General features: G+C 42.1%; 1 protein-coding gene across 11 annotated transcripts in view; it reads right to left on the reverse strand.

The window, feature by feature from the left end:
* SOX5 (SRY-box transcription factor 5) overlaps positions 1-18,174 on the reverse strand; it is a 283,017-nt gene that overhangs the window by 130,565 nt on the left and 134,278 nt on the right. For all 11 annotated transcript variants that reach the window (XM_085049155.1, XM_085049154.1, XM_085049153.1 and 8 more), the window contains 2 exons: positions 12,720-12,892; positions 10,202-10,270 (listed from right to left, as the gene is read on the reverse strand). In XM_085049155.1, the coding sequence (XP_084905281.1) occupies positions 10,202-10,270; positions 12,720-12,892 (242 nt within the window). The remainder of the gene's footprint in view (positions 1-10,201; positions 10,271-12,719; positions 12,893-18,174) is intronic.

Genomic DNA, 18,174 nt, shown 5'->3' on the forward strand with positions numbered 1-18,174 from the left:
TATTTAACCATTACAAATTTTATTCAATTTTCATATGTGAAAAATGAATTGAATGGAGACTATACACAAGATGCACAATAAAGACAGCTGACACAAGATCCATAACTCTCTAGTTAATCTTTGTTCAACAGAGACTTTCACAAGACAACTGCACCTTTCCCTCCCTTTCTCCAAAATTTAAAGTCAGGGGTCACTCACATCGCTCCTCCAATCACAACCCTTCAAGGAACTACGAAACATTTCATTTACCCTTCTCACAAACACCACGTACAACCAGCTGCCTTCCACTTTATTTGCACATTGCAATTCAGTAGCAGGTAAGTGACAGAAAGCAGACAGCTAAACCAGAACTGCTCCTCTTGGCCTCTTGCACAGTGGGCTCAGCTTGTGTCCTAAGCCATGCAGGATAAATCAGGTTTTGGCCACCAGATGTCTGAGCAAGATCCAAGATGGTGAGGACAATGGTGTTGATTCAGTCGGTGGAACTCCACTTTTCCCTCTGAATCATTTGGAGCCATTATCCCAGGAGAGAGTCTGAAGTGCTGCGTTTGGAGTGAGCCATCAAAACACAGTCTGACTCTTCAATATGGCAAGTGGTGAATCAGAAAAGCAAGTCATGGGCAGTAGGAGTTGAATAATTCTCAAATCTCTCCCTCTTGACACAGGTATGGGTACTGGTGGCAACTTTGGAATGACAAACATAACCCCTCTGTCAATTATAGTCATTTTGGGTAGAAAAGCAACCATTTCAGATAGAAGCAGCTGGGCAGAATGAGATGTCCAGTGGTTAGAATCATAACAAAAGACAATGGTCCATATACATCAACACTCCCAGTGCTGTTAGAGTTGTCAACCTGGCAGCAGGTTTTTTTTTGTTTGTTTGAATAGTGCTAATGGATGCAGATCAACACTATGCATGTTCTGTCCAAATTTCAGTTTGGCATATTACACACTCCTTGCTCGTGTCTCCCTGTCCTCCCATTTTCCATGGAGATTCCAATCTCAGTTCTGAGTACCTGTATGCCTAACAGGTGAACTCCTGCCAAGGCAGGGTGAAACATCACCACCTCCAGTGCACCAGCCCAACCCTACACTGGCTGACACCTCTGTCATTAGAGCCAGGACAAGAAAATGACCCTCACATTCCTGCAGGTCAGCATCTCCTAATGTAATTATCACTAAATAGTAACATCAACAAATGTTTACCAAAAAAAGTAACATCTTCTATTCATGCTGTGCATCACTACAAAACACAGTAACTCCTAAAGAAACCTTAAGAACCATTTTCTGAGTAAAAGTCATGCAATCCCAAGCGTATTCCACAATATTGAAGAAGAAATTAGTGACATCTGAATTTAACTTAGAGTTTCATTCTCTCTGGGATCCTTCAGGATGTCCTGTGCTACATAAACTAAATGAGACTTGGCCAACAGGGCCAAAACCCCCCAGTTTAGAGAAATCACCAGAATAATCTGCAGTTGTGAATTTTCAAAATTTGTTTTGTTCTGGGGGGTGAGACCCTACAATAAATGCTCTCCAATTACGCAGCCATCTGAGTAATTTCACAACTGGTGACCCTTATGGTCTCATTTTCAGAGCCAATGTGATGCCACACAGCGATTTGTCTGTTAAATTGAATCTTTGCCTCTAGATAGATAGATAGATATAAAGTTTATTTTGAAATGTCTCCCAGTGCCTCTGAGCCTGACTGATGTGAGATGTTATTTTGAACATGCCAAAGCATCTGAACGGCTCCAGTCCTTTCTTTTCAGCGTGCATTCCTTGATAAGTGGCAAAGCTTCCCACTTATCAGTCACTCAAAGTGACTGTGGCTGTCAGTTGTGTACAAAGCGCAATCAGTTTGGAAGAAGAGACACCAGCATTTTTCTTCTCAGCTTGAAGCAAACACGTTTTGACTGCTAGTCATTCAATTTTAAAGCATCTTCAATTAGGGGCGGATGGAGATATAAAGAAAACACATCCTAAACACCTCCGCCAGCCAGCAGTAAAAAATTTATTGTTATCTCCTGCTTTACCTTACTGCAGAGGCAGCAGTAGCAGCCTTTTTTGGCTGCACAACAGAAGTGCTCAGGGTTGCACACACTCCACACAGACAAGATCACAGCTATAAAGAGTTCATGCTCAGCTTCTCCAGCCACTTATCCGTGGTACCTTCTGCTCCTGTGCCTCTGCTGCCTGCTGAGCAAATACCTGCATGGGTACACAAACGTGCCCAGGGCTCACACGGCACCCCACGCCACCCACGCTGAACACAAACAGGCACAAAAGGACATGTGCTGCTCTACAGCCAATAAAATGCCACACAAAACTGTTAATAAGGCCGTGGAGATAGACAGGGAGGGGAAAGGGAGGGCTGGCAGAAAGCAGAAGGCGCTGTGGGGAAGGGTGGGCAGCTGCATAAGGAAGGTCACTCAGTGCCAGGGAGCTGGAGGTGAAAGGAAATGGCCAAAGTTGACGGGTGAGAGATGCAGAAATTGGAGAGGGGAGCTGAAAAGGCAAAGAAGGACAGGGCCCTGAAATGCCTGCTGAGGAGAGAGAACAACACGAGGCCTTGGAGCATGACGCTGCCAGCTGCGATGACTGGATTTGACCACTGGCCTTTTTCTGACAGTCTTAGCTGCTGGATTATTTTGGGTGTTTCAGTGTTCTGGTTTTTAATAAAAAATAAGTTTCTGGCCTTCCCCTGTGACCGTGTGAGAGGACTGGAAAATGGGAACACTGAACGCTCAGTAACAGAAAGTAAATTAAGAAAAGATGCTAAAACTGCAAGAAAAGAAGTCATGAAGTTCAAAACAGTGCTATAATTTGAGAACATTTGGACCAGTAACACTGGAGAAAGCAAGTGCTATTGCAATCAAGTAGCTCAGCATAGGCAAAAAAGCTGATTTACCTCAATCAAACGTGCCTTTGCACTTTCAATAAATTCAAGTTCACAAAATCACAGAGCATTCTGAGTTTGAAGGGAGGGACCCACAAGGATCATAAAGTTCAGTTCTTCAGGGAATGGCCCATATGGGGATCAAACCCCCAGCCTTGGCATTATTAGCACCATGCTTTGACCAGCTGAGCTAATGCAAGTTTCAAGCAGATTCTCCTGGTTTGCACTGGCACAACTACACCAGTCAGCAAATTTGGACTGTGTAAGGGTATAGCAAAGGCCTGAGATCAAACTACCTGTAGAAATTTGCTATAAGGCTTATCTCAGGAGGTAAAACCATGGTACCTTGGTGCAAAACAATACTCTGCACTGAAAGAAGTACAGAGAAAGACCTCAACAATCTTTTACATAAATTAAGTTTCCTGGTAATGGAAGGAAGTGAAGGCCCTCAAAAGCTCGGCCTAACACTCATGTTATTTGCTGAAGTTGAGAGGACAGAAAGCAATTAGCTCATTCTGACTGCTAGCCTAGATTTTTCTTTTTACTCCTCCCTTTCCCCATTTCCTCCCCCAGCCTTTTCTTTCTGGGCTTTTTTGTGTATGCGTGTGTGTGGTTTTTTTGGTTGTTTTTTTGAATAACTTCTTTCCCAGGGGATTCTTCCAGCTCGAGGGACAGGCGAGTTATTCTGATAACTGATAGGACATCAGCTGCAGAGCTTTGTGAGAAACAATTGTTTTGCCTCTTTGCCGGCAACCTCAGTTGTTTGGGAAGAGGTTGCAAAGTCATGGGAAAGGCTGTGGTGTGACTCCTTCTTGGGTCTCACTGAATCCAGCATGCCCGTGTTTATAAGTTGCAGGAAAACAGCTGCTCCTGACACATGACGAATTTGGACAAAATGTCCCCACATCCACGAGCCTGTTCAGTTTGACTGTGCAGTCATAGCTTGTCACATCCACGCTGGCAAAAAAAAAGCCAACACAAAACAAAACAAAAAACAAACCGTCTCAGTGGACAGAGCCTGTTCTAAAAACATTTTGCAGAGTGAGGAGGAAGATACTTTCTCACAGTTTCCTACTGAAGAAAGGTCTCATTAAACTCCCACTAATATGAATAAGAGCCTTTTCTCTACATTCAGTGGGAGTTGGATCAGGCCCTCACTTCAACAGCTTTATTGTCTTACCAAGGAAACCTTTTGTCCTCACCTCTCTCTGATATGCAAAGAGGACTCTAATTATGGAAAAACTAATACCACTCTGCCTTGCAAGGGCTTGCAAAGGGGTCATAGCACCATGAAGCACTGCTCTGCTGTCACTGACTTCTCAGAACAGCAGAATTCCCAGGGAAAATGGGAATCCAGAAGCAACAGACATTACTAATCTGTAACCAAGACCTTGTGTAGTGGTTGCTCAATTTTGTGTCTCGAGTGAAGAACTCATCATCTCCAGCCCTTTAAAGCCTCTAGAGAACTCTGGGTTACAGACAAGTGAGAAGTTGGGAACCAGGAAAGAAATGTCTCCAGTCCCTGAGGCTGCACTGAGGAGACACTGACAGGGCAAAGATTAAGGATCTCTCTACCCTCCTTATTATAAGCCCAAAGTTCTCCAAGTGTTTAGCTCACATAGCAGCCTGCTGGAGTCTGTTTTCCAGCAGGAGAGAGAAATGAAAGGATGTGCCATGCTGGAAGTATAATTTAAGAATGCAAACCTGTTGGGGCAGGGAAAAAATCTTCACATTTCTTTTTGTACAGTCAATTAATTCTCTCTCTTGTCTTCCCTCAACAAGAGACAGAAACTGGTACTTTTTACAACATAACAAAAAGAACACAAACAGGCCTGGATATCCTGCAGCCAGCTCTGGGTAAGAGATGATCGCTCACCTGAGGAGTTCAAAACAAACAACAAACCAAAACAACAGAAATTATTGCCATAACTGTGTGGGTAAATCATGGTATCTAAAGCACTCTGGAAGCAGGTCCCTACCACTGTTTTGGAAGACTGGAATCAACCCAGAACCTCTTGGTGCTTGGAAAGTTTTGACAATAACAACTGTGTCATTTCAAAACTTTGCATGTGAAGCTTAAGAAATATTTTGATGAACTTCTGTGTAACTCAGAAACCAAATCCTTCTTTCCTCCCCCAAAAATATAGCTACATTTTGAAAAATAGATCTGGCTGAAAAACGGACTAACCATCCTGCAGCAAAGTCTCAGTGTTCAAGATTTTATTGCACTCCAACTTGGAAAAACATCTTAAACCTCAGAAGGTAATGAGAATGGGAATATTCTGATTCCAGAACACCCTAGAGCAGGCAGACCTCTGCATCTACCAACACAGCCCATGGGGAAAGGGACACAGCCAGCTGACAGCGGGTGGGAGGATGGAAACCTGGATCCAGACTCACAAAGGAAAGCCTTCTTGGGAGCTGGGAGGCCATGCAGGGCAGCTGAATGACTCAGGACAGCCAGAAAGCTCCCAGCCCCAAGGCACAGCATGTCCTAAGGGCTGTGGTACCCATGCTCCCTTCCAGACCAGCTGCTGAAGGTCTGCAAAGCTCAAGGCCATCGAGCCCACAGCAAATATTTCACCTAGGAGCTGGCAAAGTCACATCCCACCTGGCAGGTGTGATGCCAGAAGGGTTAATTCAATTTTTACTATGTCTGTGAAACTTTTAGCAGAGAAACAAGGCCTGCAAAAGCTGCTTTCAGTAAGGACAGCTGGGAGATGAGAAGAAGACATCTGGCCCAAGAATGCAGTGACAGACAGAACGAAGGACTGAATTTCTGGGAACCTGGGGGTTATGTAAGTGATCCCTTTGTAGGATCATGCCCCCACTTTAGGTTAGAGTCTCCTGTGTGCACCTTCAGGCCTGAATAAAATGATGCCCTCTTTAACACAACTTTAGTGTGGGAGAGATTAATTGCAGTATTTCAGACATTTGGTAACAGGTGGAGTGGGCCAGAGACACTCCTTCCAGCTCTGCATCAGAATTGAGTGGGGATCCCCTCATTCTCAGAGGTCCAAACTTTCTATGGGTCCTATCAATAAATAAAATGGGTCCTATCAAAACATCTGCTCTAGCTCTAAGGGCAAAAGAAAACCCTCTACTAAAACACACGGAGTCATCACCTGGTTGCTGTCTGGCAGGAATTGTCCTCAAGTTTCAGACAGCACTTGGTTCTTGGGCTAAGTATGTCACTCAGAAAAGAATACAAATTAGTAACCAAGTACTGACATTATTAAACTTAAAAAAACCCCAACCAAACAGAACTGTGGCCTAAATGTTAGAAACACTGTAAAGCACTGTTGTTGCTTTCCTGCTGCTTTGAGATCTTATTTTATGTTATTGGCAACCTGAAGTGTTCCAAGATCTTGAGTTGGGCTCTCCAAAAAAAATTTTGACTAAAAATCAGAACAGTTTAAAAAACAGCATTTGGCCTCCGTTTTGTTTGCCTTCTAATTTTGGAACTCGTAGTGCTCATGGTTTCAGATTTTGCCTGGAAATATGAGAGCTGGAAGTTTACATTTTGAAGAAATGAAAGCTGGCGTTTTTGTCATCACATGACTCCAAGAGCTGGGGCTTGAGGGAAAAACATAAAACATTGTCAGGTTTTCTACAAAATTGTGAGATTAGCAGCATCAGTTTTATCACAATTTAGGCTGCAAGGTTGACCTATTTTATCAACAGTGCCCTACTGAATATGAATTGCTTTATGAATTTTAACAACCATATTTCATTTTAAATATAGTTCAATTAAAGTGACATTCATCACTGAGCTTCAAAGCAAACCTTTCCATCATCATCCAGGGCTAGACTTTCTCTGAGCAAGAGAGCTGCACGACCCCTCCAGACTGTGTGTTTCAGAGACACCCCTGGAAGGAGGACACCACTGGGGTGGGCTGGGGGACTCTCTCAGCATCAGGAGCATCTTCCAAGTTCCTCCCACTCTCTGCCCACCTGCCGTGATAGCTCCAGCACCCAGACTTGGCCAGGTTCCGGAGGGAGGGCACCAGGAAGCAGATTTTGGCCTCACAAAAGATGAGTGGGTAACCAGGAGAGGCCCTGAAGGACAAAACCAGACTGAGTGGCAGAACTTGCTGAGCTGTGCTGGGTGCCAGCCTGTTCTACAGCTGCAAATCACCACCATTCTGAAAGACAGCCTGAAATCTCGGGGGCTGTTGATGCGCAAGAGCTGACAAAACACACATTCCAGTTCCATTTCTGGTGAAACAGCAAGACTGAAGGGCGCAGGGGAGAGGACCACAGATACTCAGCAGGCAGAAACTGTTCCAGTGAAAAGCTCACACACAAAGATTAGGCAGAACAGAAGGCAGTGTGCATGGGAGGATGCATTCCAAAGTGGCATAAAATCACATGGGGGTAGGTTTAGTTAATTATTCAGAGAAACTCAAACCTCTTCACAAATTAGGTCTAAAACATCCTGAAAAGTAGAGAAAAAATTATAAACATTTGACAAAACACAAAATGCCATCTAGATCACCTTTGAGCATTTTGAGGTCATACAGATTCTCAAATTTAATCTAATCTGCAACTTCTCTCCAGTTTACTTAACTCTCTCCACAAACTCCCCATCTTCTGCTCTCCTTCCAGTTAATTCAGAAGAGATGGACTTGGAAAAGACATAATGTCATTTACAGACTCACATGCCAAGTACATTTTTCTCAGCTCAAAGCCATCTCTCTGCAGCATCACAGAAATGCTGGTTTAACTGAGCTGTAGTTACACTGAGCATTTTCAGTCCTCTAAGGAGGAGAGAGACATCACCATCTCTCCCTGGTGAAGTATTGTGTGTGTATCAGTGATTGTGGGATGGGGTAAGCAGAGAGGGAACTGTTTCCAAGTTAGCACACTTAGAGAAAGGACTCATAAATCATGGGGTCAGCCAGGTTATGCATCTTTTTTAACCTTAGGGTATTATGCTTTCAATACAATATTTCAATAGCTTTTTTTCTGTGTAATAATTTATCTGGAATTATGGCAACTCTTACAAGCCTAGAAAAAAACTGGCTCAAGTAAAATGATTCCTTTGTCACAAATAAGTTGTGTTCATAACTGCAGCATAATCTTTCAACTGCATGTAAGTCAAATAGTTATCCAGACTTTGTAGGAATATTTCCCTGTCAATAAATCTAATGCTATTTAAAATCTTCAGGCCAGTGTGACAGAAGCCTGCTGGATTAATTAGGGCAAGGTCAGAAAAGCTGAACTCACAGCTACATTCTTGTCACAGTTTTGTTCCACCTACCATAACCCATAAGCTGGCTGTAAACCCAGTGACCATTTTAAACATGGGCATGTTAGGGTGACTTCATTGTCTTCACTCACATAGAAATGATTATTTCTTTAAGCATTGTTTCTTCTCTGATTAGCCAACTAATTGAAGAGAAATGTTTTGCTTTGTATTCACTGTCAATAAGGATTTTTTTATTATTATTTTTAAATGTTTTTCCCTACACAGTTATGGGCTTCAACAAGAGCTCATGAGACTTCAGGATCATACAGGCATGGAATTGTCCAGATTGCCTGTGCAGTATAACCAAAATTTCACTAGAAACTGGTCAGCTCTGTGGGAATGAGGGAACAGTATTGTCTCTCTGCCTGTTCAATCCTTGACCTTTCTCGTCTGACCATCCAAAAGGAGGGTGCCACAAATCTGATGGGGTTTGTGTGAAGTGGACCCTGGAGGTGAAACTCTGACCTCAGCAGGGTCAATATTTCACCCGAAATCCCTTGAGACAGACCTCCAAATAATTTCTAAGGATTGCAGCTTGTATCAGATGGTAGTTGGCTGACTTTCATTTACTACTGACTCAGGTCAAACTTGGACCAGGGATCAAGAGATGAAAGGCTCTATATCTCATTATCAATAACCAGTGTTTTCTCCACTACCCTAAAAACGACATACTTCATTCTTATCTACAAGGCCTTAAAACTTAAAAGGGTTGGGGTCAAATTATGTTACTTCAATTTATTTTTATTCACTGCTTATGAAAAAACTTCCTCTCTCACTGCCATAGCTAAATGCTAAAAATATAAATATTTTCCTTGCTATTGTACAGGTTCCACTATTGTTTTTCTTTTAAAGTCCTATTAAAGATGCAGCAATAAAGAAAAATCCCTCCTACACACAAATTAAAGAAGGAAAAAAAGTACAGAGGTTGAGGCCAAAGCAAGCCTTACCAATCTCAAAATTATTTTCAACAAAGCCATTTTGTATAGAAGTTTCCTTAGAACAGAGGGGTGGGCCTTCCAAGGAGTTTTTCTATAAATACACAAGTCCTGATACAGACAGAATGTCCTCTGAAAATGACAGAGCCACGTTTTCTTCTTGTGTGAAGCCATACAGCTCCTCTGATTTGCCTGGAATTAGGTTTTCTTAAATGGATTGCGATTGTATTTGATAATTTTAGGCAACCCATTCTGAAATACTGAAGAGAAGCTTTGGAAGGAGAATCCTGTTGCTACTGAACAAACAGAACATAGTCCACAGCAACTTGCAAAGCTCTATATAAAACTGCATAATTAAACAGCCAGAGATTTTACCCTGATCCTAGATATCTGTAAGATGTCAAACCTCTCCTTTGTTATTCTGTGAAAACCTTCACAGGCAAACTGATTTGCATTGTTCCCAAAACAGGGGCATGCACATGGAAGAAAAGTAATGAAATACAGGCAATGGCATGAAAGGAAACTTCTGAATACATTAAGGAGGAAAGAGGCTAAAGTTTACTGGTTATGCTGGGTTAACAGCTTTTTCTGCTGCTCCAAATAAACTTGTAGATACTTGGAACTTACACAGTTTCTCTCCTCAGTCTAACCAACCTTTTGACCAGTTTCTCATTCAGACACTTCACCCCAAATAAAAACGTCCAGATTTCCAACACCTCAGGCAGAGGGAAGGAGGTACACTTGATTATCAGTCACTAAGGAGAGCTGCTTCCAAACCAGAGCTGCAGGACATCAATTCCAAACAAACTCTTTCTGGCAATGCTTTTGCCACACCTGAGGAAAGAGGATTTGGTCCTGCAAATGCTTGTTTGCATGACCAGGTCCTCTAACATCTTCCTGACCCTACAGGAACCATGTTAATCATATAAGGCCTTCCAGAAACTGTCCTTTTTTGCTTAATGACAGGTAAAACCCTCATGTGTTTCCACAAACACGATGCCAGCCAACTGCAGAGATTCTTAAAGAACTATGGCAATAATGGCTGCGGGAAAGTGTGGGGAAAGGGAAAGGAAAAGAGAGAGGTAACAGGGGCACGGGAGGAGACGTGTCTCTGACCTGGATCTGTTGCTGAAGAAGGTTAATTTTGTGTTGCTGCTGCAGAAGCTGCTGCTGTTGTCTTGCAATCTGTGGAGAAATTGCACAGAAGAAACATGAGATATGGATCCCCATTCCCAGAGTCCCAAACTTCCACCTTAGTTCCTTAAACCTCTCCATGGAGCTAAGAAACCTTCAGGTGCAGGAGGCAGCATTCTGGACTGTCACTGATGGAAGGGACACATGCTCAGGAACAATTCACTCCTGATACCAGTGGGAAAGGGAATCTTATGGAAAATGTTGTGCTGGATATCGAGGCAAGGACCTATGCAAAAATCTTACCAAACTGGCACTGCTAAAATTCCCCAGGAGCTGAAATTCCCCAGGAGGGAGAACAGTACTGGCAGAGAAACTGGAAAATAGGGGCGGAAGGCAGAAAAGGCAAAAAAGTAGGATGGCCAGCAATACTTTTCTGTTTGGCACCACCTGCTTAAAAATTCAAATAAATGGCAATCTGACACCATGGAGGAGGGTTCGTAGTGTACTGGTTTTTGTTTGGTTTTTTTTTTTTAAATACAAAAACAGGCAGAAAGAGACTGGAAATGAGTTTGGAAAAATCACTGCCTCTTCAATGTGTGTATCAGCAGCATGGAACTAAGGGGGCAGGGCAAGGCTACATGGCTCAGCATCGAAACTGGTTTATGGAAATGCATGGAGTCGTCCTAAGTCTCCTCTCAAAGCCAAGTGCAATTTTCCATAAGGACTTCCACCCTCCCTCTCCACTAAATGATTGGGAATCCCATTGTAGGCACATTTTATACACAGTGAAGGAAAAAGCAGACATTAAGGGAATGGAATGAAGAGCTCTAAAGGCTGGAGGGAGATAAACCGTTCTCAAACTTAAAAAGCAAATTTGAAAAACTTTCATTTGAGTCATCAGAAAAGCTCTGCTCTCATGAACAGCGAGTGCAGCAGCACAAACATTAGAAGGAGCTCTGCTGTGTTATGTGTACACATCTCAGGGTCAGTTGGGAACTTATACATACTTACTGGGAGGAATTTTGTGCATTCTTCCCCTTAGGTATTTTCTTTTCCTTCTATTATTAGACTATTTGCATAAGAAACACTCACTCATAGTTAGCTCCACATCTAACAGATTAAATAAATGTTTTCTTTCTGGAGCCTTTCTTTAAGAAAGAAAAATAATTTTTATCACTACATTTTTTTCAGTATTTGGTTATTTTAATTTCCACATAATACTGAAGTATACTCAATTTCTTCAATTAAAAGAAATTCCAATTATCCTAACTTCTTATTGCCTTTTTCCATTGTCTTAATTTTCCTTTTCACTTTCAAATCCCTCAGCCATCCTGTGGCAGAGTGACTTTAAAAGGCAGGGCAAAGGGAATAGCTCATACAGGATGTCTCCTCGGGAAAGAATCTTGCCAATTGCACCTTCACTCCTTCATCTACCTTTGCCTTTTTGACAACAGCATGATACAAATTCTCCAGCTTCAGGTAAATCACTTCTGTTTTCCCTGTGTGGGATTCAGGCATGAAGCGAAAACACTCATTGTTTAAGAAAAGGTTTTGAAATAATTGAAAACAGGGAAAACCAAGGCTTAAATGTCTGAAGCTATCAGCAGTGGTTTAGAATCTTAAAACGTGATTAAGTACAATACCAACACTGAATATGACAACTATGACAGATTTCAAAGAATTTTGTAAGTTTCATAAAACTCACATAGCTGCAATTCTGTGATAATTTTTTTAACTGGAACTAAACTCTGCTTGTGTTCAAGTACAAAAGGGAACATTCGTTTCTGTTAAAATCTGCACAATGCAAATCTGTGAGAAAAGTTGTATTTTTGCCTAAAATGTTGTATGTATGACTAAAATGCCCATGTATGCACACTGGAATTGATCACATGTGAAAACCATGTTTGCATTTCCAGTGAGGGGCATATTTGCAAGAACTGAAAATCAAGCCTCTCTCTTTGAGAAGAAAAAAGTCACATTTGTTCACTGACTTTATATTCTTTGGTTTTTTTCACAGTTGGCAAAACCCAACCTTGTCGTTTCTAGCATTACAATCCAAGTGCTGCATTTTGTTCTTTTTGTACCTATTCAGTATTACTGAATTCAAGCAGTTTCAGTGGATTATTCAGGAGGGCTGAATTTGCCTGCTTATTTACAGATAGCTAAAAAACCCAAACAGTATTGAAAGAGAATACAGAATCACAGAATATTCTGAGTTGGAACAGACTCACCAGGATCATCAAGTCCAACTCTTAAATAAATGGTCCATACAGGGGTTGAACGCACAACCTTGGCATTGCTGGCACACCAAAATGGATATACTGCAAATTAAATCATTCTTCTGGTATGTTTTCATTCAAACTTTTTCATCTTGGAGAACAAATGGAAAAACATTTGGGGTGCAGAGCAAATTTTAGAGTGTGAAGCCTAATAGATAAACTACTGGAAAAGTCCTACTAGAAAATGATTTAAGCTGAAAGCCACTGTAATAATCACTCACCTGTTCTTGTTGCTGCTTAGCCAGCTCCATTTGCTGGCGTTGTTTCTCGATCTGAGATGCAGCCAGCTTCTTCTGTTCATCATGAGCTGCTAGCAGCTGTTCCCTCAAACTGGTCAGCTGATTGATCATACCCATGAGCTGCCTTTCTTTCTCAGCGAGGCTTTCTGGAGTCCCTGGGCATCATATGGTGGGGGAAGAAAAAAATAAAAAAGGGTAAAGAGAAGAGAGGAAATTTAGAGCGAGCCAGGTTTTTATTTTGCAGCTTCACTGTAAAGCAAAGTTTTAGCAGAACCGAAGAGCAGCAGCAGCATATTGCAATATACTGCACACTAAGACCTGTTCCTCTCCAGGAAAATGAGCCATGGAGGATAAATCTGTACACAGGCTTTGATCTGGTGCTCCCCTTCAATGTTTCTTTGCCCTTTCAACTATTTTCCACTGCCTTTTTGTCAGATTAATAAGGTGAAAAAATACCTCCTATTTTGAGAAAGTTTCAAGTTTTAAACACTGGGGATCAAAATCAACCCTTGCAGATTTGGAAGAGAACTATATTTTTGTCAGAAACATAGGGCAAAGATACATTTTCTGTAGGTGTCAAAGCACTGATGTGAGGTGAGTATTAACATCCCTCTATAAGCTGTTTTATCATCGACAGCTGCCCTGATTAGGATTAAATGATATAGTATTTAAATTGTCAGTAACTCCTATTGCTGTTGCTGCCACCGAGGTGCACTTTTAAAGGAAAAAGTCTTTACAAACATATCAGAAATCCTGAGTTAAACACAACTTATCGTTGCTCTCATTTGCACTGTTATTAGATGTTTTTTTAATAGCAGAGCTCCGCAGACGCAGACAGAGAAATTCACTACCTCACTTTCATAACCATTCTGAAAAAATTCTTCTTCTACCCAGAAGGACAGTGGTTATAAGGGAAGGGAAGAAAAAATTACAGGAGAAATCAAAAGCTATGAATCATACACTACCAAAAAAACCCAGCAGTTTTAATATATGCAGTATCATTTGACTGTGAATATAAAAGACCTGAAAATATGTGTAGCAGCTAATCCACAGATATCCCCAATACCACCACACCCTCTCACATGAGTCAGATCCCATGAAAACCTTTCTAAAAAACCTTTAGGAAAGGATTAAGGCTATCAGTGTCAGTGCCTCCTCTGAAAATAGCCTGCTTTTGGGACTACCCTGCCACACAAACCTCTTTCAAACCCAGGAAGCGTTCTTCTGCCAATGTCACCAGTGCTCTCCAAGTGAAAAAAAAAAAAGAAAAAAAATTGGCGACTATACCAAACATGTTTCTAGCCAACTATCAGTCAGACATGGAAAAGAGCTACTGGTAATAGCTCATTTAGTCTACCCCCCTGCCAGTGCAGGAATGTTCCCTACAATATATTTACTACAGCTTTCTAGATTGGATTGAAATGTCTGAAATGGTGAATCATCCACTGCTTGCTTTGAAAGGCTGGACCATAGCCTTAGAGGTGGCACTGGGAGAGCTCTTTCCTTGATACTTAGCTTAATTTACTTTTTTTTCTTTACTTTCACTTAAGTTCAATGCTGTGATCCCAAGCAATATCCCATTTGCTACATTAGCCAAGTCCAAGCCCTTAAATCCATTTGCAGACAGCCATATTCAAGTGAAAAACCACAAAGAATCACTAGAAGAAATGTGACAGAAGAAATGTAACCAAATTGTTTTTTATTAGGGTTCTAGAAATTTCTGTGAAAATATTCTCACCACATAACAAAGAACTACAGCAGAATATTCTCAGATATAGCCTCCAAAAAAACTGTGGTACAAGCTGGAAACTTGAGAAACACACTGAAACAGAAACCATAGGACTTTAAACCTGTTCTGCTAAAAGCTGTGAGAAAGAATGGAAGCCAGTGCTAAAACACTAACACTGCTGAAGAAAACACTTCGAACTATGATTTTTATTTCCAACATTGGAGACAGAGATCTGCTACAAGTAATGCATTTGCCACCTGGCCATGGCATTAATCAGGAGTTTCTATTGCCATTCTTCCATCCTTTATTTGTTTTTCCCCAGGAAAAAAGGTGCAGCGTTTCCATGTGGTGCAGAAGAATTACTCAAGAAGGCAGCCCCTGCCTTGCCCTGTCCATGTGGGTTTACTGTAATGCTCCTCTAATGAATACTATCATGTACTGATACTGCCACTATAACTGTAACATCTGAAAATGAAATATTTTGTATTTATTTATTCAGCAGATATTTTATCCCTAACTTTTATGAGGGGTGGATGCAAGCAGGAGAGAGAGGGGGGAAGAAGGTCCCAGAGAAAGAAGGAATATACAGGATTGGCTCAGTCTTTGAGTTAGAGTAAGCAAAAAGAAATCACTGTCAAATACACCAACACACATCAAAGCTCCTCAGCCAGCACTGGTTCATCAGTGTATTTTGAGCTACTACACTAGCTTTCAGTTGGGAATCAAAAAGTACTTTGTACAGTTAAATTAATCCCCACCACGCCTCTGAAAGGTGGAAAAACATTTCCATATGTGTAAACGGACAGACAGAGGGGTCACAGAGTTGGTTACCACAGCAAGAGACGTGCTGATATCCAACCCTGCGCGCCAAAGCTCCGGTGGCACTTCCCGGGAGGGAACAGCACCCTGCATGTGCCACCACCCTGCTCACAGCACGGGCACTGCACAGCCAGCCAGCCACCTCCTGCACTGCTTCTGACCCACAGAGCAGCAGCAAACCTCCTCAGCAGGAGGAGAGCAGCTTGCTCTGAGCTCCACTGACGGAGGTGAAGCACTGGGCCCAGCGCTGGGCCCTCGGCACGGGAAGGACATGGACTCGTTGGAAGAGCTACAGAGGAGACCACCAACATCACCAGAGGGCTGCAGCACGTCCCTGAACAGAAACACTGACAGAGTTCAGGCTGTTTGCTGAAGAAGGCTCCAGAGACACCTTCCAGTACCTAAAAGGGGCTTATGAAAATGGGGAGAGACCTTTTAGCAGGGCCTGCTGTGACATGACAAGAAGCAGTGGTTTTAAACTAAAAGAGGATCAAGTTAGCTTAGATACACGGATGAAATTGCTTACAGTGAGGGCGGTAAAACACTGAAACAGAGAGGTGGTGGATGCCCCATCCTTGGAAATGTTCAAGGGCAGGCTGGACAGGGCTTTGAACAAGTTGGTGCAGTGAGAGGTGTCCCTGCCCATGGCAGGGGGGGTGATGATCAGGGACCTGATGACCTTCCAACCCAAACTAGGACTCTGGGAACTCAGAGCAAGCAGGCAGTGCAATGAAGTGTCCATGCAGACACCAAAATCACAGCCACACTGCAGGCATGCAGCGAGCAACAAACCCACTCAGTCTCTTCATTATTACTCAGTTTTCTAAAAAATTCTGAAATGCCCAAAAGGGGTGTTTTATGTCCTACCTTTGTAAGTACAGTGCATAATTCCTTGGGTTTATACAGCTGGAGTGGAAGTAGTCTGACAAAAGGCAGACTTCTTGCATTATATTTCTCAAACTATTTCAGTTTGCTAATAAACCAAAAGGGAAAATTTATCAGCATGAACTTTATTAAAAAAGATCTTCTGTTAGAGAATACTTTCTGGAAAACATGGCTTAGTAGGCACTTTATTTTCACATGACTAAGCCATCCTTCCAGTAACTGGAATAGTACTTAATGATAATTTCAATTCTTTGAGGTAATGATTCCTTGCAAAATGAGTACTTAGATAGCCATACTCTTGGGGTGACCTGAACAAAACCAGAGAAAAAAAAAAGATCAGCTATGTGGCTCTACTGGGAGATGGTGAGTTCTGGTTGTCTTACCCACACATCTATATAAGTCCCACTGATGATGAATCAAAGTTTTGAGGTATCTTGCAGGTAACTGGTGGCTTGTAAATGTGTGAAAATGAAAAAAAAGGGAAGTACTTGAATCAGACGGACTTGATGACAATGTAAAGTATTTGCATTTAGTGTAAGTTTGGTATTTTTGACGTTAGCCTTATTACCTAGCACACCTTTTCTAGAATTGCCTTCGTGGAAATGGCCAACAAAAGTGACATTTCAGAGTTGCCACTGCCAATTATATATTTGTTTGCATAACACATGAAAGCCAAAGGATGCTCAGTGTTATTTATTTAATGGTGAGGTGAGGGCAATAGTGGGGTCACTACGTAAATACAATCAGTTACAGGAATTTTTCCTGGTGCATTAAAAAGTACCAGAGAGTTAAGAGCTCCAGCTGTTTTTTGTACCCTTTTCTAGATGTTGCAGAGCAGGGGCAAAGAAAGATTGTGGACTTCTGTCCCAGCCTCACAATCTTCTCTCTGTTAACCTGCACGAGAGCTAAACCTGCATCATCCTGTGAAGTGTCTTGGCAGCTAAGGGATTTCCATTTTAAGAGTTCTGTAGCTCACAGGGCTAAACATGTCAGTATGTTAAGCAACTAAGACAACAACTGTATAAAGACAGTTGCCCAAAGTAGGCTACTCCTGAATTAATGAACTATCCACATGGCTGCTAACCCTGCTAGACTTGGGAGGCGCTGCAAACCCCCAGCCCCAGCAGCCACCCTGTGCTGCTTCCTCACTGAACTCCCCTGGAGCTATTCCAAGCAGCACAGAGCTGGGAATGGCTCTGGAGCTGCCCTTTCCACACTGCAGTGCTCTCTCTGGCTCCAGCCACACTGCAGGGCTGGGAGAAAAAACCTCAAGTGTCCATTACTGCAGCATCCAGCTTGACACCAAGCTAGAGCACTTCGCAGAGCTATCGAGTGAGCAGCAAAAGGAGAGTGCCTTGCATCAATGACTGCCTCAAGAATTACTCTTAATTACCCTCAGATCCACGACAAACAGATATTGCACATTTTAGGTTTAATAAAGCTTTTAACCACCAGGCCACCTGCCTTTCAGGAGATTGCTGTAGGTGCTCACACTGTTCTCTCTGTGCTCTACCAGTGCAATTGCAAAACGTGGATTTTTCACAACTGATCAAAACAACTCAGGCAGAGGAGCATCAAAATACACACTGCACGTTGACACAGTGAAAGGCCCAAGAAAAGATGCTTTCCAGATGCGTCAGCTTATCCTCCATCACCACAAAGAGAGACTCAGAAAAAACCCCATGTTTGTGGATGCAACACCCACAGCAGATGGCAATAAAAGAAGACTCAAATTAGTGGCATTCTGTATCGCCAAACCTAAACTTCATCTCAGATCAACACTACCCATAATAGTGTTTAAGTAGTAAAAGAAATTTACTCAAATGTGAAATAAACTATTACACATTCTTAGTTCTGATTCACAGTCTCAGACTGGCAGTGACAGTAACATTTTAATAAACATTAGAATGAAGACACCAATATGACCAAATGACACACTTAAAGTGAGAAAACGAACAGGAGAAACCTTGGCATATCCACCCAAAACAGAACCAAAGCAAAAAA

Source organism: Lichenostomus cassidix, chromosome 1Aa, assembly GCF_008360975.1.
Source record: "Lichenostomus cassidix isolate B80296 chromosome 1Aa, HeHo_3.0, whole genome shotgun sequence".
Lineage (NCBI taxonomy): Eukaryota > Metazoa > Chordata > Aves > Passeriformes > Meliphagidae > Lichenostomus > Lichenostomus cassidix.